General features: G+C 59.1%; 1 protein-coding gene across 1 annotated transcript; it reads left to right on the top strand.

The window, feature by feature from the left end:
- Positions 1 to 533: 533 nt before the first annotated feature.
- DMTN (dematin actin binding protein) lies at positions 534 to 20,119 on the top strand. The gene is made up of 16 exons (XM_054578770.1): positions 534 to 802; positions 9,569 to 9,774; positions 10,028 to 10,102; positions 10,439 to 10,594; positions 11,473 to 11,517; positions 11,869 to 11,968; positions 12,343 to 12,399; positions 12,611 to 12,763; positions 13,551 to 13,672; positions 14,291 to 14,396; positions 17,851 to 17,915; positions 18,051 to 18,099; positions 18,274 to 18,281; positions 18,459 to 18,524; positions 18,791 to 18,871; positions 18,999 to 20,119. Exons 2-16 carry the CDS (start codon positions 9,757 to 9,759, stop codon positions 19,110 to 19,112), a joined length of 1,215 nt encoding a protein of 404 aa, XP_054434745.1. The 5' UTR covers positions 534 to 802; positions 9,569 to 9,756; the 3' UTR covers positions 19,113 to 20,119.
- Positions 20,120 to 20,999: the final 880 nt, after the last annotated feature.

Below are 20,999 nucleotides of genomic sequence, written 5' to 3' on the forward strand. Positions count from 1 at the left end.
GTCTTCCCTTCCGTCCTCCCAGGAGGGGGCTAATCCTGGGTGATCGAATGTGGCACCTGTGCCCACACCCCTTGGCCTTCAGCACCCAGGGAGCAGGAACCCCAGAGGCTCTGTGGCTGCTGTGAGGTGCTGAGTAGGAGATACAGGCACTTGGAGAAACCAGGTGTTGTCGCCCTGGGCTAGGCATCCAGCCCTGCCTGGCTGTTTAGGAGGAGGCTCGAGGAGCCGTGTGTGTGTGTGTGTGTGTGTGTGTGTGTGTGTGTACACGAGTGTTGCTGGACTGGGGTGTGGGAAAGGGGAAAAGGCCAGCGGCTGGCCCGGTCTGCTTCCGATTCTGCTTCGTCATGATGCCGGCTTAATGCTGCTCTTGTTTGAAATGGATTGAGTACAGCGAGCGAGCCAGCGAGCGAGGTGGAAGAGCAGACACCACACACAAACACACCCTGGGCTGGCCACACGCTATCAGCGGGAGGTGGGGAGGGTGCGGGTGCGGGGGAGCCAGTGGCCCGCCTGCCAGACGCAGACTCCCCAGCTCTGCTCAGCCCCGGATCCAAGCTCCAGGCTGGTGCGGGAGCAGGGTGGGGGCTAGAGAGGTGGGGGCCCAGAAAGGTAGGCCTTCTCCAGCTCCCCCCACCACACCTCAGACAGCTTTTTTCCTGTTATTTGTGCCGTGGGGAGTCACGGCTGGGTTCCTGGAAGAGATGCCGGCTACCTAGGCTCAGAAGAAAAGCAGCGGCCTGGGGCCTGGGCCTGTGCCCGTCCCTGCACGGCCTTGGGGCTCAGAGAGCCTGTCTGGGAGCAGGTAGGTGGCGGGGTCTTCCACTCTCCTCCCCGCCGTGGACACTCCGGGCCACGGCACCAGGCTGGGAGAGAGGCTCTGGGTGGTGGCAAGGAGCCCCCGAGGAGGGTCAGCTGGGCCCGTTGTTGAGTGGGAGATCGGGCCTGTGGCCGGACCCTGGAGTCGCGGGCTGTGATCTGATCCAGCCGCCTTCCGATCTGGGGAAGAGGGGCTGGGGTGCTCCATGCCGTCACTCCAGCGCCCCTTCACCTCGCGGTGTGGGCCAGGAGTCCCAGTGATATTTGGGTGGGGGAGCAGTTCACACAGAGGCCTGCGTGCTGTCGATGGGGTGGGGGGAACGTGCTACTGGGGCGAGGGTTCTGGGGAGGACCCTTTTAGCTCTTGGCTGGCCAGGCTGGGTGAGGGCCAAATGCAGGACGAGGCTGGGTGGCAGGGCGTGGCCACAGGCCTAACCCTAACTGTCTCCTGGTGCTGGCTGTTGCTGTACCTGAAGGGGCTGGGGGCTGAGTGGACACGCAGGCCCCCCAGGACCCAGAGCTGCCCCTGCTAATGGCCCTGCCTCAGCCGGAGAGGCCAAATGCCCTTTCCTGGGCAGACGCACCTGGGGGCTATGTTGCCACGTGCCAGAGTCCGGGGGCAGCGGGGGCAGGTCTGGGAGACCGAGGCAGCCGTGCTCTGGGAATGGGTGGCCCGGGCAATGGGTAGAGGTGGGGGGACTCCGTGTGTGTGGCTGTACCCGTGCAGAGCTTGGGGAGGGGTGTCAGCACGCGGCGTGAGTGGCTGTGTGGGGGAGGGTTAGTGGGTGGGGGCAAATGGGTGTCCATGGCCCAGCGTTTCATTGTGTGGGGGCTTTTCCGGGAGAGTGGGGGTGTGAAGGAGCAAGCAGGTGCATGAGTTCTGCAACTGTTTCAGCGTGGGCTCTCCTGCCTGTGCCCACGTGTGAGTGTTGCCTCGGTGCTGCCGGCATCTCTGTGGCCAGGTGTGGGGCACCTGGGGCAGGCTGTCCACCTGGGGGGCAGGCGGTCGGAATTTCTCTTTTGGAGCTCGTGTGTGTGTGTGTGTGTGTGTGTGTGTGTGTGTTTGTGTATATACCAGAATAGGGACGGCCCACAGTTCAGAAAGCTGAATTTAGGATGCAGGACCCTTGCATCTCCCCCAGGGCTATCGAACCAGCTTGTCCAAGTGACAGCACAATCCCCCCACAGGACCCACTATAAATAGAGGCCAGAGCAGGGACATGCTGAGGGCCAAGCAAGCCTGAGGGGCTGGGGGACACAAAGAGGGGCTCCTCCAATGGAGGATGTAGACAGGATGCAGAAACCCAAGTGAGAGATCTAAGAGAAACCAGGGGAACAGATGCGTATCTGCGTGGGGTGGGAGGGAGGCAGGGGGTGCCTGGGCATAGTCCCGATGTCATCAGGAGCAAGGCGAGGACAGGGGCCTTGAGCAGGTGGGTCCTCCAACCAGGCCTCAGGCCCACTGGCTCCTGCCGTATGTTTCACAGAGTGGGAGAGGGTGCTGGAGAGCGTTGGCAGTAGAGGAGCCCCCACCCTAGTCCCAGCAGCTAGAACGGGGCTTTCAAAAGGCCGGGGGTGGGGAGCGGAGAATGGGAGGGAAGAGGAGAGAGGGCTTCGCCAGTCTCAGAACAGGCTCAGGCCTCAGGATGGCTGAAGCGGGGGATCCTCGGATGGACCGCCTGGCCCAGAGCAGGGAGCCGTCTCCTGCTCCTCCACTTCCTGTCTGGGGAGCTTGGGTGCCCCCGCCCCACAGAGCCCACCCTCAGAGCAGGCTGGGCCTCTCTGCCTCCAATGCGATGCTCCAGGCCCTGGGCCCTTCCCCTTTCTGCACTGGGATGCTGTTTTGGGAACTGGTGACCTAGCTGGATCCTGCCTTTATTTCTGGCATTGAGTTGTTGCCACAGCAACTGTGGGGGTGGGGCCGGGAGCTGGAGGGGGTGAAAGGGAAACAAACCAGGGAGGAAGGATGAAGAAAGTAATGAAAAAGGGAAAGGAAAGCAGACCAGGCGGGAGCGGGGACCTCAGTCACAGTGCGAATGAGACTGGAGAAACAGGGAAGAGCCAGGTCCTGCCCACCCTGACCCCAGCCCACTTGGCCAGCTGGCCTCATTTCATAACCCATTCCCTGTCGGCACCTCAGCCCGACCCTGCCAGGCGGCTGGCAGCCCAAGCGCCACAGGCTCCCTGCTCACTGTCCGCTGACCCGGCCGGTAAGCAGGGTTCGGGACAGCTCCACCGCATGAGGTTAACATGTGGGATCCAAAGTTCCAAGTTCACATTAAGTGGGATCATTGGGGACCCATTGCAAAGAGTATTCATCAACTTTGACCTCGCCTGGCTTCTGTCCGGTGGCCTCTGGCAAGTTAACCTCTCAGCCAGGGTTTCTTCATCTCTAAGCGGGGAGGGCACTGGCTTGTGCCACTGCAGAAAGGAGAGTCCCTGGCCCAGTGACCAGTGCACAGCGAGTGGTGGCTGGCTTAGGACAGGAGCAGAGGCCGGACCAGAGACCCAGGGCGTGGGTGTGCCGGTGGGGCCTTCGTGTGTGCAGGCTCAGAGAGCCACAGTCAGGTCAGCCCCAACCTGCAGCAAGAGCCAGCTGGGGTGGGGTGGGCGGGTGTTATCGCCCCAGCCCGGAGCTCTGAGGCTCTCGTCGTCCTGGAGATTGGGGTGGGCAGTGTGAGGTGCGGCCGGCTGGTGGCTCAGATAAGGCGGGCAGCACAGCCCGGGGAGGGTGGGTCGGGCTGGGAAGGATGAGGAGCCCACTGGTGTCTGATCAGAGCCAGGGCCTTTGAGACGTGCGTTCTGCCACCTGGGCCTGCCTTCCTCCCAGGTTCTTTCCCTTCCTTCCATCCACCCCCCTGCCTTCCTGCTGCAGCCTGCCCTTGTGGCCTCCTCCAGGAGAGGCTGCCAGGGCCTAGGGGCGCACAGGCGGTGGGGTGCATGGTGGGAACAGGGGCGGCTGGAGGAGGCCGAGTGTGAGGGGGTGTGGACTGGGAGGACAGCAGCTTTGGGGGAGGGGCTACTCATGGGTGGAGTAAGCAGTTGCCTTTGTGGTGTGATTGGCCTGAAGCCAGCCTCCCCCTTTTCCTCCCTCCACCTCCCCCCGAACAGAGACACACACACTCCACCCCCGAAACATTTTCCCTCCCGATTTAAAATTTCACCAGTAACATCTCACACTGTAAGACAGGAGACTAGCCCAAATTAACAACTAATCCTCCCCCTAAGGACAAAATATTAACAAGTTACCGCCGTGCGTTCTAACACACCTGCAGCACTGGCGTGAAGGGCCTGGAGGGACATGGCTCAGGGCGAGGGAGGAAACCCCGAGGCGGAGGGGCGACAGCCCGCACAGGCGACGCGCGGGGGCTGTGGGCAGCTGTGGACAAAGAGGGCCTGGGACAGGAGGGAAGGGGCAGAGCAGAGACATCATTATCCTGAGCCCCGTTTCTGAACGGCTGTGCCTGTCGCGCAGTGCGTGTGAGCGTGGGCCGCAGCTGACCCTGCGCCCCCGTGACACCGATCCTCTGGGCCCGCCCCTGCTCCGCGCCTGCGCAGTTGCCACCAATGACCAGCCATCGCCCCGCTCAGTGGCCCCTCAAATGTTGTTCAATGGGAGGGCGCCAGGGCCACCCAGGGGCAGCAGCTTCGGCCTTCAGGAGACTGGAAGCCCTGTGTCCACCCCAGCCTGTTCCGCCGCACTCCCCACTGTGACCCTCGCAGACCTCTGCTCTCTTTTTAGCCTCTGCCTGGCCGGCCTGAGATCAGCATGGGACCTTCTCTCTCACTTCTTTTTTAAAGTTTTATTTGTTTATTCTGAGAGAGGGAGGGAAACATCGATGTGAGAGAGAAACATTGATCGGCTGCCTCCTGCAGGCCCCCTGATGGGGGTCGGACCGCCACGCTTTTGCCTCGCAGGATGATGGCCAACCAGCAGAGCCACACTGGTCAGGGCTTTTTTAAAAAAAACTTTCTCTCTCACTTTTAATAAAAGCCTCCAGATTGCGATTGGCCCCTCCAAATGCCACTGTACGAGGTTACCCTGCTTCTCACCTGTCCTCTCCTTTCGGGGAAGCAAGCGCTTCCTTTCCTAAGCTGGTCTTCACCTGGGCCCGGCTGATCCCTCCACCCTGCTGGGACCTGGGGCCTGCAGAGCCATCGCAGCCTCTTTGTCTGGCCCTCTGCCTGCAAACATGGCCAAGTCTCCCTTTCCTTAAAAATCTTCAGCCGGTCTTTCCCCTCCCCAGGCCTCCCCCTAGCCCATCCTGCCCTTCTCCCACACTTCCTGGAAGCAGCCCCCGCAGGTCCTGGTCAGACCAGCCCCCCGTGACCCCCGACACGGTGGCCTCATGACGCTTCTGATCTGACTCCTCTGAGGACACTCTCAGAACCACCAGGCCTTGACACCCACGTGAGCGGGCAGGCGGGCTGTTGCTCCCTCCAGCACTCTGGCCTCCTGGGGGGCGGTGTCCTTTCTCAGCCCCTCCCCCCATCCTTTTCGTGTTGATTGCACCCTTACTGTGTATCAGGCCCTTTGCTGAAAATACAGCAGTCAGCACAAATAATGCCCCTTTTATGACTACAAAATATTTTATTACAAAATCATAAGCAGGTAATTCTGTAACATAACAATATCACACTCAAGCACACCCTATGACATCTTGGGTGAAACGTTCAAATGAAAACTATAAATTATTACACCCCTGTTACTACCCTACCAACCAGGCTCGAGCCTGCGTTACTCCTGGCAGACCCCATGTAAGGAATCGCTAGACCTTATCCTTCAAGGAGCCAGGTGCCTGAGTCTCCTCCTCCCGTTCATGCCGTCTCTGGCTGTTTCTTCTGGTCTCCTGGGTGCTCCCAGGGGACCGTTTCTGATCCTCCCCCTCCCTTGGCAGACCTCAGGTGCAGACCATCGCTTCTAGCTCAAATGGCTCCCAAGTATCTGTTTTTGGCCTGCTCCTCCCTCAGCCTCCCGTTCTCCCGGACCTTCCCGCCTGTTCACTGCCGCAGCCACCTCAACCCCAACCTGGCAAAAGCGAACGCATTGCTTCCCCTCTGCTGTCTCTGAGGCTTGCAAACTGCCTCTCCCTCCCCAGCGGCTCTCCAGGTCCAGCCCTGTTTTGCACACCCTGCCTCTAGGCTGCTCCCCATTTGCCCCTTTCTACCTTCTGCTCCATGGCCAAGTTGAGGCCCTTGTGCTCCCCTCAGCTGAACCGCCACCGTAGATTCATGGCTGCTGTCTCTCTGGACGGCCTCTTTCTGTCCAACCCATCTCCCAGGCTGCAGCTGCATTTATTTTCCCAAAGCACTGCTTGGATCTGTCACTCCTTTGTTTAAAACAAGTTTCTGAGTATATCAATGGTTCCTGTTGCCCACAGAACACAATCTAAATCCTGTCGTCTGTGTTCCGGGCGTCCCCAGTCTGGGCCCCCACCCCCTGGCCCCAAACGTACACCGACCTCACGAGCTCTGCAGTTCAGCCACGCGTGCTGTTCCGCAGACAGACCTACCTTCACTCCTGCTGCTTTCTCTTTCAAGAATCCGTTTTTCAAGTTTTGCAGGATCTCAAACAGGGCATCCTTCAAAGCCTTTCTCACACGCCACCCCCTCTAAGAAATCTTTTTAATTTTCCCCTCTCGACACCCCAGCACTTGGCATAGGAGAGAGGAGTGACCCTCTCTCCCGCGACCTCTCCCAGCCCCGGACTATCTTGTCTGGCACATGTAATTTTCTGCTTTGCATGGGAGTTACCTCTATATGTGTCTCATTTCTGGAGGGGCAGCTGGCTCCTTTGACTCATCTCTGTGTCCTCCAGAAGGCTTAGCACACAGTGCAGCTCTCTGGTCATGGCAGAAGAGGTGCTGAGGAAGTATTTGGTGAATGGATGGATAAAACAATACATGACTGGGTGGGGGGTTGGATGGATGGGTGGATGGACGACTAGATGAGTGAGTAGATGGGTGGATGGTTGGGTGGATAGATACACAGGTGGCTGGAGAGATGGACTGATGGATGAATTAGTGTTTGCCTCTAGGGCTAAACCAAGTGTATAGCTAGTCTGACAGTGGCTTTTAAAGATTAGAAAGGAGTGAGAGGGAGCTAACAGTTGCTTGACTATGTTTGACTATGCTTGACTAGTGAAAAACATTACCAAGTGAGCTAAGAAGGCAGGAAAAAGTGGAAACTGTGGGATGGAGCCCTGCTGCCCATGGGAAGTGACTCTGGTGTGACTCTGATGGCCAGAGTCTTGTCTTGGAGAAGCTGTGGCTCTAGAATTCCAGAAAGGCTTGAGAAATGCAGCAGATTGTAGTCTTGCATGCCGCTCCTGACATAGTACTAAGCAGGCGCTCTGCAGCGTGCCAACACCTAAGATGCAGTCATTTTCCGCACCATGACTCTGGACAAGTTTTCCACCTGTCTGAGCCTCCGTTTCCTTATGTGCAAAAGGAGCCTACCTTACAGTGCTGTTGGCGGATGAAACAAAATAATCTTCATAAAGTGCTTAGAAAAGTACAGTCATACATCAGCACTCGTCATCTTCACACCTCGTCAAAACGGGTACGTGTTGCATTTTGACGAGAGGAAAAAAAATGTTTCGGCTCTCGGCACTTGCTCAGGACTCTTCACGCTTGCTAGAACTCGTATGAGTCACGACACTGCCCCACAGGAGAAAGCGCTGCATCCCTCATTGCTTGCTCGGTGCTCGTTGGTTTCGGCACTCGTCACGAGCTCCAGAACGAATTCAGGACTAGAACCGTGGTACCGCTATACCTAGCACAAGCACGCAAAACATGATAGCTATGACTATTGTTTTTGTGCTCCAGAAATGAGCGGCCATTCTAGTTAGCAAAACCAACAAACAGGTTCCCATGTCAGGCAACATAAAATCAAGGGCTAAGTTACATGGTTCTCTTAAGTCCCACTGGAATTCAGAGAAGGGCGAGGACTAGAATAGTCGGGGAGGCCTCCCAGGAGAGGAGGGCTCAGGGCTGACCTTGGAGGGAGGGTGGGATCTGGAAGACGAGGTGGACGGAGAGCAGGGAAAGGGCATGCGCGAGAGCAGGGCAGTGGGAGTGAGGGCCGCTTGTGCCACAACAAAAGCCGAACTCGTGAGGCAGGTGCTGGTGTGGAAGGAAAGTGGTTTAATTCAGGTGCCGCGCGCCCTGGGAGAGTGGTGGCCTCCCAGCCCAACCACCATCTCAACCTTCCTGCACAAGCCCAGGTTCTTACAGGGAGGAGGGAAGGGCTTTTTTCCCATCCAATTATCTTTCTTGTTTTTGACATGCTCAGGGCCCCATCCACCCATCTCTCTAGCTTTTCATGCGCTGAGTATGAGAACCTCCCACTGCCACCGTCTCGGCCAATGGGGGAGACTCCCTGGCGCTCTGTCTTCGGCAACAGAGATAGAAATAATAATAGCTAACACTCTACATAGAATTCATAATGTTTTGAGTATTTCCCATGTTATAATTTATCTGATACCCAGAGCAACCCTACGACACGATCCTCCATTTTACAGATGAGAAACATGAGGCACAGAGGGGGTAAGTAATTTACCCAAGGTCACACAGCTTCTGAGTAGCTGAGTTTTGTACTCACCCCCAGGTTCCCTTGGGTCCTGCTGAGTTCATGCTCTTAACCGCCACACTATGTTGCCTCCCCCTGGCCCCTGGGGCCGTCAGTCCTCCCCTCTCTGTGGCGTATGGCCAGCAGACAGAGTCCCACGGCCACCATCACACTGGAAACTCAGCCAGGCGTTCATTGATGGCCGTTATGTGTCCAGTACCAGGATGTGTGTGTGCGTGTGCGCGCGTGTGTGTTGGGGAGCAGGGGGGATGCGAGCGTTGTTAAGGGAGCCACTGAGCAAGGAGGAGACACAGTCTGTGGCTGCAGGGAACTCCGTCCTACTCTGTGCAGCAGACAGGACCGAACCACCTAGGAGCCAGGGGAGAGCAGTGCCTACCAGGATGCCTTCCTGAGGGACCAGGGGGTGCTGGCCCGCAGGGAAGTCACTCTTCAGAGGATGGCATCAGCACAGCCTCTGAGAAGGGTGCGGGCAGCAGGGATGGGGCCTGGGCCCCAAAAGGTGCTTCATTCCACAAGTGAGTCCTGTCCAGAGACAGGCACACGGGGATATGGGCTCCCTCCACTCTCTTCTCCCTTCTTTGCAAGGGTTGGAACCAGGGGCAGGACCGGGGGCAGAGTGCCAGCCCCCAGCCAATGACCTGACCGCTTTACCCCAAGTCGGCTTTGTGCCCTGTCCTCTCCTCCGCGTGTGTCCACAGCACAGGCACGGCTAAGCCCCTCTGGGGTAGGAGAGCTAGTGGCACAGCGGACAGTAGATGCAAGGGGAGTGGGCCCCGGCGCAAGCACAGAGCCAGGGAAAGAGGCGCGGCAGACGAGTGAGCGTCTGGGCCTGCAACAGGCCTGCAACAGGCCTGCAACCCCGGGGCAGGGCAGGTGGGACCGGGCGGCTGCACCGGGATGGTTGACCCCTGCCGTCATTTCCTTTCCAGCCAGAGAACAATGGCTCAAAAACAAGCGCAGGCCTCCACTTTCCCGCCTCCCTGGCCACAGGCGCGCTGGCCTCGCCCGGCTGAGCAAAGGGAAAGCCTGATCCCGGCGCCCTTCCGCCCTGCTTGCCGGAGCGCAGGCCCAACGCGAGGGGCTGCCGAGCTGCAGCCGCAGCCCCAGACTGCTGAGATCCCGGCCCAACAGCCTGGCTGGCACGTTCTCCCTCCCCTTCCAGGCCCTGCACTCGGCTACCAGCCTGGAGAGTCGCCGAGGGATGAGGACGCTACAGCCCAGTGGGACGCCCTTTCAGCCCTCGCGGCCGCAAGCGCACAGCGCCCAGGAGCCGGGCCGAGCTTGACGCCCTGACGTCTCCCGTCGCGCACAGGGATCTGCAAGTGAACTGATCGGCCATCTCCCTACTGCATGGACAGGCTGCAGAAGGTGCGGCAGGCTGCGCCCAAACTCGGGCAGCGGGGGCCTGGAGCTCAGGGTGGGTGGAGCCAGGCTTCCAGCCGAGGGTCAGGTCGGGGTCGATGGTGCCACCTGGTGGTTGCCCGTAGCGCCGCACTCTGGGGTCCCAGAGGCCTAGAAAGCCTTCCCTGCCCTGGCCTACCCTCCTGGGGCCGGTCCTGCGCCTTTGGAGCGGCCCTCGCCCGCACGCACATTCCCACGCCCGCCTTCTCACTCTCCCCAGCAACCACTTACCTCCCCCGGGAGGGTGAGCTCCTCCCAAGACTCCAGTGCTCCCGGCTCTCCCTCCAGCATCGTGGTGAGTACCTCTTGGCCACCTCAGGCCGGGAGGAGGGAAGGGCTGGGCCGCGCTCTGAGCTGGGCGGCTTCACCCAGCTACCCTGACTGTGGTTTCGCCAGGGCTGGTGGGCAGAGAGGACCCCAAATCCAGAGGACTTTCCTCCACCCAGAGTACTAGGCGAAGGACTACTCTCTAAACCCTTAAAATTAAACAATGGAACTATTAACTTACAGGAGCTGACATCTAAAACGTCCGTCCATTTTCTTTCGAGCGAATTGCAAGTCTGGTTTGTAAGGCCAGGATCCCGGGTGAGCCTTTGGTCACTTCTGTTCCGTTGCCATCATTTCCCTTCAGGCCAAGATGGACAATCAGGTGCTGGGCTACAAGGACTTGGCAGCCATCCCCAAGGACAAGGCCATCCTGGACATCGAGCGGCCTGACCTCATGATCTACGAGCCCCACTTTACCTATTCTCTCCTGGAGCACGTGGAGCTGCCCAGGAGCCGGGAGGTGAATGCAGGGAAGGTCCCTCTGGGGCAGGGCGTGAGGGAGGGGCTCCCCCGGCCATGCTGGGCGGGTGGCAAGATCCCTGCGTGCGTGCGTTCCTCCCTGGAGGCCAGACTCCAGCACGAGAAAGGGAGCTGAGCACCGGCACCGACCGGTGATGACCCAGTGCCGGCGGCGAGCCGGCAGAGACGGCCGGGGGTTCTGTGAGGGGCCCGGGAGCCGGCTTCGGTGGCAGCACGGAGGGTCAGGTGGGAGGAGGGGCGGGAGTGGGCAGAGAGGTAGCAGGTTTGTGGAGAGCGTCCAGGAGCACCTAACTCAGGGGGTGAAAGTCCTAGCTGAGTGACCTGCGTGACTCAGATGGTCTCAGTGTCGTCCCCCCCCCATAAAATAGAGATGATACCTTTGCCCATCCCTCGCCAGGGAGTCGAGTGCACGGGATAAAGCACGCACGCCAGGTGCTTTGTAAATGGAGTTTGAGAAGCGGGTAGTGTCGCGCTGAGCGGTGAGATGGGGCCAGGCTGGGGGAAGCTTAAATACCGGCCCGGAGCCCGGGCTCCATCCTGGAGGCTGTGGCTCTGGTGCTGAGGACAGTGCCACAGCCGTCCTCGGCTGGCCCTCCTGGCACAAGCACACTGCTCAGGATCTGTGTCTTCTGGGTGCATCCCAGGGACAGACCCAGGATCTGCTCAGGAGAGCACCAGGAGGGAGAGGGACGGAGGGCCAGCGCTGGCGACTGGGAGGGCCGATAGAGAAGAGGGGGCCCAGACGTCGGCCGGGCAAGGGTGCAGAGATGGGTGGCGGATGAAGAGCCCCCTCTGGGGGTCTAGGGACGAGGGTTTAATCCCCGCCCTGTGGCTCTGACCAGCTCCTCTCCTTCGCAGCGCTCACTGTCACCCAAATCCACATCCCCCCCACCATCCCCAGAGGTGAGTGTCACCCAGCCCTGCTCTGACAGGCCCGGCCCCGCCCCCACAGGCACCCAGACAGGGCTCCGCGGAGCCCGGGGGGTGACAGAATCGTTGGCCTCACCTGCCACTGGCCAGCTCTGTCTACCTATCTGCTCGACCCAGGACCTCAAGCAACCTTGTCTCCCTGGGCCGGGCACCACTGGCAGGCTCGGTCCTTGGACACCTTCCTCTGCCCGGGGGTTGGGGACTTGTGGGCTGCTAGGTGGGAGGACAGAGATGGTAGAGTAAGGTGAAGCTACGTCTACATGGGTTGGAGCGGGTAGCGTGGGGGACCTGGGAGCTGCAGTGACCCTCACTTCTGCTCTGCAGGTGTGGGTAGGGAGCCGGTCCCCTGGAACCATCTCTCAGGTTTCAGCCCCGAGGACCACAGGGACCCCGCGAACCAGCCTGCCCCATTTCCACCATCCTGGTAGGTTCTACCATCAGCCCGGTTGCGCCCCCTTCCCAGGGTCTCTGTTTCCCTTCAGGAATCGAAGCCCCTTCTCTCAGTCCCCCACTGTCCAGGGATGTGCTCCCCACAGAACTGGCCAGGCCCCCTGAAACCGGACCCCAGGCGGAGCTCCCAGATGGTGGACCCTGCCTCATCCTCCCTCCCACCCAACCAGAAACGTGCAGAAAGCCCCAGCCCCCTGGGGGCCAGTTCCAGGAGCTCGGTCCTGTCTGCGCTCTGGACAGGCGCCCGCGAGTTTCCTACCTGCTTCCATTTTTCTTGTCCCCATTCTCGCCGCTGGCCTGGCCTCCCGCCAACAACACACACTCCTCACCCGCCTTTGCTCCCTGCAGAGACCACCCGCCCAGACTCCAACATCTACAAGAAGCCACCCATCTACAAGCAGAGAGGTGAGGGTCCCCCAGCCAACTCGGCCTACGTGTGGGGCCGTGCCAAGGGCTGGGAGGGGAGAGGGGAGCAACTGTCCACACCGGCACGTCGCCACGCCCTGTACTCTCTGCTCTTCCTCGCGCCTTGTTGACACCCACGATCTCACGGGTGCAGAGGGCGGAGGTGAGGGGCTGGCGGTGTGCACAGGCTGACCCTGACCCCCGCCGGCAGAGTCCACGGGAGGCAGCCCCCAGAGCAAGCACCTGATTGAGGACTTCATCATCGAGTCATCCAAGTTCCCTGCGGCCCAGCCCCCTGACCCCAACCAGCCGGCCAAGATCGAAACCGACTACTGGCCATGCCCCCCGTCGCTGGCCGTCGTGGGTAAGAGAAACTGTTGGAGAGGGGAAGGGCAGGCCTGCCTCGGGGCCCCCGGCTGATGCCTGTGAGCGCTGCACCCACGCCCACTCTGTGTCTCCGAGACCCTGGCGGGCTCTTTGCTCACCCGCCCCTACAGCTTCTGGCATCAGTGCCCTGTTGTTGGCCATCACTCTCCAGTCCCTTGTATGACCAGTCAAAAGACATCTGTGCGCTTCTGCCGCATCCCAGGCTCTGTGGTAGGAGCTCTGGGGAAGAGAAAGGGAAATGAGACAAGGTCTTGGTCCCCAGTGAATTTAAGTCACGGGGGTGTGTGTTGCCTACCCAGCCCCACTGCAAGGCAACTGTTTTATTTATTTATTTTTATTTAATTTTTAAATAAAATATATAACTCAATATATTTATTGAGTTATATATTTTATATAAAATATAAAATAAAATATTTTATTTATTTTTAGAGAGAGGAGAAGGGAGGGAGAAAGAGAGGAAGAGAAACACCCATGTATGAGAGATGTATCAACTGGCTGCATCTCGCCTGCCCCCAGCCGGGGACCTGGCCCACAACACAGACACGTGCCCCGACCAGGAATCCAGCCGGCCACCTTTCGGTGTGCAGGCCGGTGCTCAGTCCATGGAGTCACATCAGCCAGAGCTACTTTATTTTATTTTTTAAAAATAATTTGTAGTGTTTGCTTTCAGGTGCAGCCCAATGCGATGCGCACAGCCAGCACCTGGTAAATACTTGCTGAGCAAACCGTTGGTCGATACTCTTGCTTTTGCCTGTGTTTCCCAGAAACAGAATGGAGGAAGCGGAAAGCGTCTCGGAGAGGGGTGGAGGAGGAGGAGGAGGAAGACGATGACTCTGGGGAGGAGATGAAGGCTCTCAGGGAGCGTCAGAGAGAGGAGCTCAGCAAGGTAGCACCTCGTAGCCCTAACCCAGACTCCCTGTGTTTTGGGGATGGAAGTTCAGGTTGTACAGCTCTTCTCTTCTGAATGGGTTCATGCCTGGAAGGTGTCCTGGTCACAGCTTGTGAGGAACCGCCTTCCTTCCCAGGACTTCAGCCACCACTTCAGAAGGGACACCAGGCCTTCGTGCTGCTCCTGGGGAACACTAGTTAATGTTAGGAAGGGCGGTCCCCCAGTGCCAGGCTCCAGCGGGCTGAGCCGTTCCTGGGGAGAGGCGAAGGGAGAGAGCAGGCTGCTGGGCTCCAGGGGAGGAGAGAAGGCATTGGGAGCCACACAAGGCCACTGACGGTGACGTGGGCTTGTGCTCTGGGCATCGTGACCTGGGATAGGAGGCCACCGGGGTAGAGTTACACTGCGCAGCCCTGACTGCTTGCTCCCGAGGGTGGCCAAACCCAGTGTGGCCGTGCATCAGGCCAGAATGGCAGGCTCCACGGGTCCCCAGGCATGGCCAGCCACAGGGGAAACCTGTCCCCACTCCTGCCTGCACCATGCCCAACTCTGAACTTTCTGGAGACAAGAAATGAGGACCAAAAAGTCTCGGGCCCACCCGCCTTTCTCCCTGCCCAGGTTACTTCCAACTTGGGGAAGATGATCTTGAAAGAAGAGATGGAAAAGTCGTTGCCTATCCGGAGGAAGACCCGCTCCCTGCCCGACCGGACGCCCTTTCATGCCTGTGAGTGCTACCAAAGGGCCTGGCTCGCCTGGCCGGACCCTGCGGCCGGGAGTGAACAGTCGGTCGAGTGTGCTGTCCTCGGCCGGGCACGTGCTGCTGCGGGTGGGAGGGACGTGGACATTCCGGTCGCCGGCTCGAGGTGCTGGCGCTCTCCTCAGGGCAGGAATTCCAGGCATGGGACAAGATGAGGCGATAATAGATAGTGTCACCAAGCAGAATTAGCCAATTTTGTTTAATTTAACAAACACCTATTGAATGCCTACCATGGGCTAGGCACTGGGATTATAAAGACTGAAAGAATGTAGTCCTGTCCTCCAGTAGCTTCCAAGCATTGGGAAAACAGACGTGGAAACGGTGGCTTTGGTGCAGTACAACAGGTATTGCAATAGGACCAGCTGTGCACGGTGTGTCTGGTGACAAGGCCTGGGGTCAGGGGGCCTAGCGTGCTGAGTCCTGAAGGATGAGACAAAGTGAGCCAGGGGGAGGGGCACTGCGGACCCTGGGGACAGTGGGAACAAAGGCCAGGAACAGGAACCCTCCCGGCCAGTGGAAGGGGCCTGGAGGAGCCTGGAATCAGAGCCCAGCGTGCCACGTGGTGGCGGGATTGAAACCAGCCCGATAGGGCAGCCGCACTTTGGACACCATGCCCGGAACCCGTGGCCCGGAATCAGGGAGTCAGGCCTGGACGTCCTTAGAGCGTGGCCACCAAAGCAGGGTGGGGGAGGGGAGATCCGGAGCCCCGAACTGGGAGCCACAAGGGCCCTGGAAGTCTAGCCTCAGAAGCCACACAGCCTCACCTTCGCTGCATCCGTCCGTCCGTGGGTCAGAGCAGCTCCCTGCAGCGCAGACTCAGGGAAGGGGAGAGGCCCCACCTCCTGACTGCGGAACCGCAGAGGCGCTGGGGGTGGCACCGCGGGCCATCTTTGGGGACAATCTACCACACTTGCCACAGCCTGGGTAAGGGCTAAAATACACACAGGCCCAGAGAAGAGGGAGTGGGTTGAGAAATGCAGAGGAGAGTGAATCAGCGGGACCCCGTGACTGATTGGACAGAGCAGGCTGGGGGGACACGAGTTGGGCTTTTGCCTTGGGAGCTGGGTGATGACAAACCTGGAACTGAGATCATGAGAGAGGTAGGGCAGGGCGGTGGGGGGAGGCGAAGAGCCAGGCTTGGACATGCTGGGTTTGAAGTGCGAGTTGGACTGAGTCAGGAGCTTGAGAGGTGAGTCAGGCCTCAGGTAGAGCCTTCCAATGGCAGGTAGTGGTAGCAAGGCCACGAGAAAGAGGCAATTGTGCAGAGAGAGGAGAGAGAGCAGGGACGTTCCCTGGAGACCACGCACGTCAAGAGCTGATGGAGCGTTGGTTCGGAGGAGGTCAGGGAGGGACCCAGCCTCGGAGTGTGGGGCTGGCCAGGAGAGGCCTCTCTCTCTGCGGGTTGGGGACCAGACCTGGGAGAGGCCGCCTTAGAAGTGGACGTAGTCTGCGGAACGAAAGAAGGGCGAGTCTGGCTGAGATTCGGGAAGGTCTGGGAGAGCTACGGCAGGAGGGGGCTGCCTCGAGGCCGTCTCTCTAGCCACAATGATCTACGTGCTGTGGGCTTCACCTCCACTGGCCGCCTGCCAGAGGGGGCCGTGGGCCGATGCAGGCCGCGATTGCTGAGCCGGGGGCTGTGGGAGGAGTGGCCGGACGAGGGTCCAGGTGAGCTGGCGCGTGCTGGTGAAAGCAGTTTTGTACCCAGCCCCAGGCCGAGGGACAGCGAGTGTGGGGATCAGGACACCGCAGGGCCCCATGAGACTGACGAGCAGATGTGCTGGGAACAGGGCTGGAGGAAGCTGTAAACAAAGACAGGCGCTGTGGCCACAAAGTGGGACACCCAGGCTTCAAATGTCCGGGTGACGCAGGTGTGGCCGGCAAGGTCCGGGGCGGGGCGGGGCGGCGGGCACTGAAGGGGCTGCCTGCTGTGCAGGGGAGGCGAGGCCCTGGGACGCGGGTCAAGGACCCTCAGGTGCGTATGTGGCTAGGACATCCACAGGGTCTCCAGAAGACCAGGCTGACATTTCAAGACGGGTGGGGAGAGTTCATAGAGGCCTTTTGTAGAGGACATCGAGTAAATAGTTAAGGCCTGAAGAACGAGATAGCGCGATGCTGCGAAGGTTGAACTCAGTCTCTGTGTTCCACTAGAATTTGCTTTCAGCCAAAATTAGCTCTTTAACTTTCATTCGGCCTGGCAAAGTTGAAGAGCTCATGTCTCTGTTGTCATCATTTTGCACCCTGAACTTGTATGTGATACAAGATCACAGGGTTGCGTGGGTTCTGGTCACAGCTCATCCCCCTGAACAACTTCAAATTAGAGGCAGGCACATCATTCTGACTTCATGGTGACGTTGGCCACTTTCAGACAAAATAAGCACATACAAGTAATTTGGAGTGAAAGCTTCTCATGTGCCTTGGAGATTGAAATTTTATCCACCAGTTGAAGTAGAAATGTACACTTATTACAAAAGGAAAGTGCCCCAGTAATGAATGATGATTTGAAAGCGAATAATTTTCTACACAAAAAGGAGTATTAAGTATCTTAAAATTAAGTATTAAAGAAAAAAAAGTTCCCCAAAGCACATTTCATTCTCATCCATTAAACTTCCAAGTAACAGATTTTATAAGAATGCTTTGAAAAGATAGTTCCTTATAGTTTTGAGTCTGTCAAGGCAAAACATTTTTTCAAAAGTCTGATGAAATGGATTGCTACAGAATGCCAGCAATTCCTAACAATTGGAGATGAAGGAGTTTTGAGATCTGCCCAAACTAAGAATCTTAGGCACAAAGGTTTTCTCGGAAAATCTATTACTGAAAACCAATTTTCTTGAATTATAATCTGCAGCGCTTGAAAGCTTAGTGATATTATTTCCATGTGCAAGTTGGAAGTGCCATCCGATCAGGCAAACGGGAAGTGTATTGACTGCCGATACTATCTACCTAGCAGCTGCCGGTGTGGAGAAAATCATTGTTGCTGTGTATTATAATGCCAGGTGTTTGAAATTTGGTTACTAAATTCACTCATAATAAAATTCTAATAACTGAGTATTCTCACAAGATGTCAGATTCATTTCTGTATCCCAGAGGTTCATTGTGTGACGGTGAGCCTCGTCCTCTGACTCTCGCGGGCCCACCGTGGACTTGAACACGCAGGCACTCAGCGCAAATGAGTTTTCGGTGCACTTCTGTTAGAGGGAGAGGCAAGACATTAGAGACAGTCAGAGGCACCTGCGCGATGTCACTCACGGAAGGTCATGCGCAGGAGCCAGAGGCCGACAGAGGCCCATCAGGTCCCCCTGGGTCCCCCCTGCCCTGCCCTGCCCTGCCCTGCCCTGCCCCTGGCCGGGGAGGCCAGAGAGGGAGCCCGCTCAGAAATGACTGTCGGCCAGAGGGACTGAACGGACCTCTCGCTCTCTTCCAGCCTTGCACGCCGGAACATCTAAGTCATCTTCGCTCCCGGCCTATGGCAGGCCCACCCTGAGCCGGGTAAGGTCCCCAACCAGAGTCCCAGACCGCAAGGGAAGCATGTGCCTGTGGGGTCCTCTGAGGGACTGAGCTACTTTGAAGGAGATGGATGAGGAATACGCCAGCTTCCTTCTGATCCCTTTATGTCCTTTCTAGCTACAGTCCACAGACTTCAGCCCGTCTGGGAGCGAGACTGGAAGCCCAGGTGAGAGGCAGGGCCAGGCAAGCGGAGAGGGGGCTCCGCAGGCCCCTGGGGCAGGCAGCTGGGTCTGCGGTGTGGGCAGGGCTGTGTGGCTGGAGGTCTGGGAGGCCAGCCGGCAGGCTCGGAGGCTTCCCGGCCTCAGCGCTGCCTCTGGATAACCACTCTTCTCTCCCGCAGGTGTGCAGGTGAGTGCTTTCTGGAGGGGAACACGTGGAGCCGGAAGCCATGGACAAACGACTGGCAGTGTTGGGGGAGGGGGTGTGGGGCCACAGAGGGGCCTGGCAAGCACACGAGGAGCCCAGGGTCAGGCTGGGGAGGTCTCCCTGCCCCACTCTGGCTCACTGCGGCTTTGGTCTCCCCAGAACGGAGAGGGCCAGAGGGGGAGGATGGACCGGGGGAACTCCCTGCCCTGTGTGCTGGAGCAGAAGGTGAGGGGCAGCGGCAGAGCCAGGGGGCGGTGGGCAGGGGGCAGGAGCATCTACAGAGGGGGGCCAGCTTGCGCAGAAGCAGGGAAGTGAATGCGCTAAGGGGTCCCCCTGAAGCTGCTGAAGGGGGCAGCAGGGAAGCTGGGGGAGATGGATGCAACATGGCATGATCCCAGTGGCCCTGCAGGCTGGCGGGGGGCCCGGGGAGTTGAGGGGCTGCGGTGACAGGGGACACTGTGACCCTAAGACTGCCCTTCCCCGACCCCCAGATCTATCCCTATGAAATGCTGGTGGTAACCAACAAGGGGCGGACCAAGTTGCCTCCAGGCGTGGATCGGATGAGGCTGGAGGTACGCAGGCAAATGCCCTGGGCGGCGCAGGGGCTCCTGGGAGCGGCCTGTTGGTCTGAGTGCCCCCTGGTTGCTCCGCCCAACCCCGCTGGCCTTTCCCTAAGCAGCCTGCTGTGTCCCCCTACAGAGGCACCTGTCGGCCGAGGACTTCTCCAGGGTATTTGCCATGTCTCCCGAAGAGTTTAGCAAGCTGGCTCTGTGGAAGCGGAACGAACTCAAGAAGAAGGCTTCTCTCTTCTGACCGCCCCACACTCCTGGCTGCCCCTCACCCCTGCTGCTCCCTGGAGCTGGGCCCCTAACGCATCATCTCTTGGGGGAGCAGGAGGTGGGCAGAGGTGGGGCTGGCTCCACACGGGGTCAAGGGGAGCCCGGGCTCCTCTCAGCGCTGGGGTGGGAGACGTGGATGTTCTTCCCGTCGGGTGTCGGGGGCCTCCCCTCACCTCTGGTCCTCACTGCACAGGGCAAACCCAGGCTGGACTCCAGCACCCACAGAGTGAATGTCTGCGCCCTCTCCCTGTCCCCTCCCCATGGAGAGGTCCCCAGAAGGGTGAGAGTGAGGAGACATGAACATGGCACTTGGTGGTCAGGCCTGTCAATATCTAGACCAGTGGGCGGCGAGCACCCTCGAGCCTGGCAGGAGGGGGGGCGGTGGGAAGCAGCAGGCAGGCAGGGACCCCCAGGACCCTGGCTCTGCCCAGCACTCCTCGCCTCACCTCAGACAGCCTCCCCTGCACCCGGGCCTCCCGGGCCTGACCCCGGCAGGAGCAAGATGGAGTTCGGCCTCCGGCGGGGGGGCCACCCTTGCCCCCCAGCTTACCCTGTTCTGTCCTTGCAAATCTTGCGCTTCGAAGCCTCTTGCTCAGCCCCGTGGCTTCCCCAGAAGCCTTGGCTTTGAGTGGAGATGCCGCCTATACTGAACCCCAGTCCCTATCAGCCTCCAGGCAAAGTGAGCTTGAATCCTACCTTCCGACACCCGGGTCCTAGGCAGAGCCAGGCCTTCAGGCTCCCTGAGTGGGATCAAGAGGCCAGGCTGGGTGACCTGGCCCCCCGGTCCCACCGTACCCCCCACCCCCCACCATGTTCTCTAAAGAATGTAATTTATTGGGGCGCCCCCGGCTGCTCTCCTCATCCAACGTTCTGCCCTACCTAATCACATCCCCAGCTTTTCTTCTCTACAAATCCATATGTGTATATAATTATATATATATTTTTGCCCAGGTCTGGGTTTTGTTCCTGCCCGGACGCTGGCCTCCCTTTCCACTGTGTGTGTGTGATGCTGCTGGGGGAGGGGAACTCTGCTTGGAATTAAAAGGTTGCATTGGGTCCCCAAATTCACTTGTTCTTTATGAGCCGCCAGACCTGGGGGAGAGGGACAGGTGATGCCAGACTGAGGGAAGTCTTGGGAATGAAGGTTCAGATGGGGACACACACCGCCCTTCCCCACCCTGGGCCGCGAGGGCACGGCTGGCCCTGCCGGCGCCCACCTGCTGCACTCCTTCCGGGGCCGGGTGGTGGGGAGGGGTGGAGAGCCAGCTGGGTGGAAGGCTGCTCAGTCCGCCCTGAGGCCCTAAAAGCCCCCTTGCCCCCTAACCCCCTCGCCCCCTCGCCAGGCAAGCCCATCCACAGCTGCCACGACTGCTCCCTCCGGTGCCTAAGCACGCAGCAGAGGTCAACAAGGTCATGAGCAGGCCATGACTGTCAAGGATCAGGCAGAGAACACTAAGGAACGGAGGAATGATGGGTGAACACGAGCAGGAGCAAGGGGCGAGGGCAGGCCGAGGAAGAAGGGTAATTTGGCCACTGTGGACTTGGCAGGACATTCCAGGGGGAATAGACCTGGAGCTGGGCGTCGGAGGGAGTGCAGGGGTGAAGAGTTGATTGGGAGACCAGAGGGAGGACTTCAGTGTGGGGATGCGTGGGTTGAGGGGCCAGCCTCACCTGACTGGAACGCAACACGGAGAGGCGTGTGTTCGGTCAGAAGGATCAGGTGGGTTGGGGGGAGGGTCCCAATGTGAACCGAAGACAGGAGCTGGGACCGGAACCCCGTCCCCCACGCTGGGATGAGTTTCCAGCCCCTTGGGCTGAAACAAAAGCAAAGCCGGTAAGAGTCTAATGTGAATGATGATTT

This window comes from Pteronotus mesoamericanus, unplaced genomic scaffold (assembly GCF_021234165.1).
Source record: "Pteronotus mesoamericanus isolate MK-2021 breed Mesoamerican mustached bat unplaced genomic scaffold, CSHL_Meso_final contig_502, whole genome shotgun sequence".
NCBI classification, from domain to species: Eukaryota; Metazoa; Chordata; class Mammalia; order Chiroptera; family Mormoopidae; genus Pteronotus; species Pteronotus mesoamericanus.

Excerpts from the sequence above, each read along its gene's own strand:
- DMTN (XM_054578770.1), top strand. Across the intron at positions 11,969-12,342 it reads GCCCCATTTCCACCATCCTG|AGACCACCCGCCCAGACTCC; the intron begins GTAGGTTCTACC and ends TGCTCCCTGCAG. Across the intron at positions 14,397-17,850 it reads CCGGACGCCCTTTCATGCCT|CCTTGCACGCCGGAACATCT; the intron begins GTGAGTGCTACC and ends GCTCTCTTCCAG.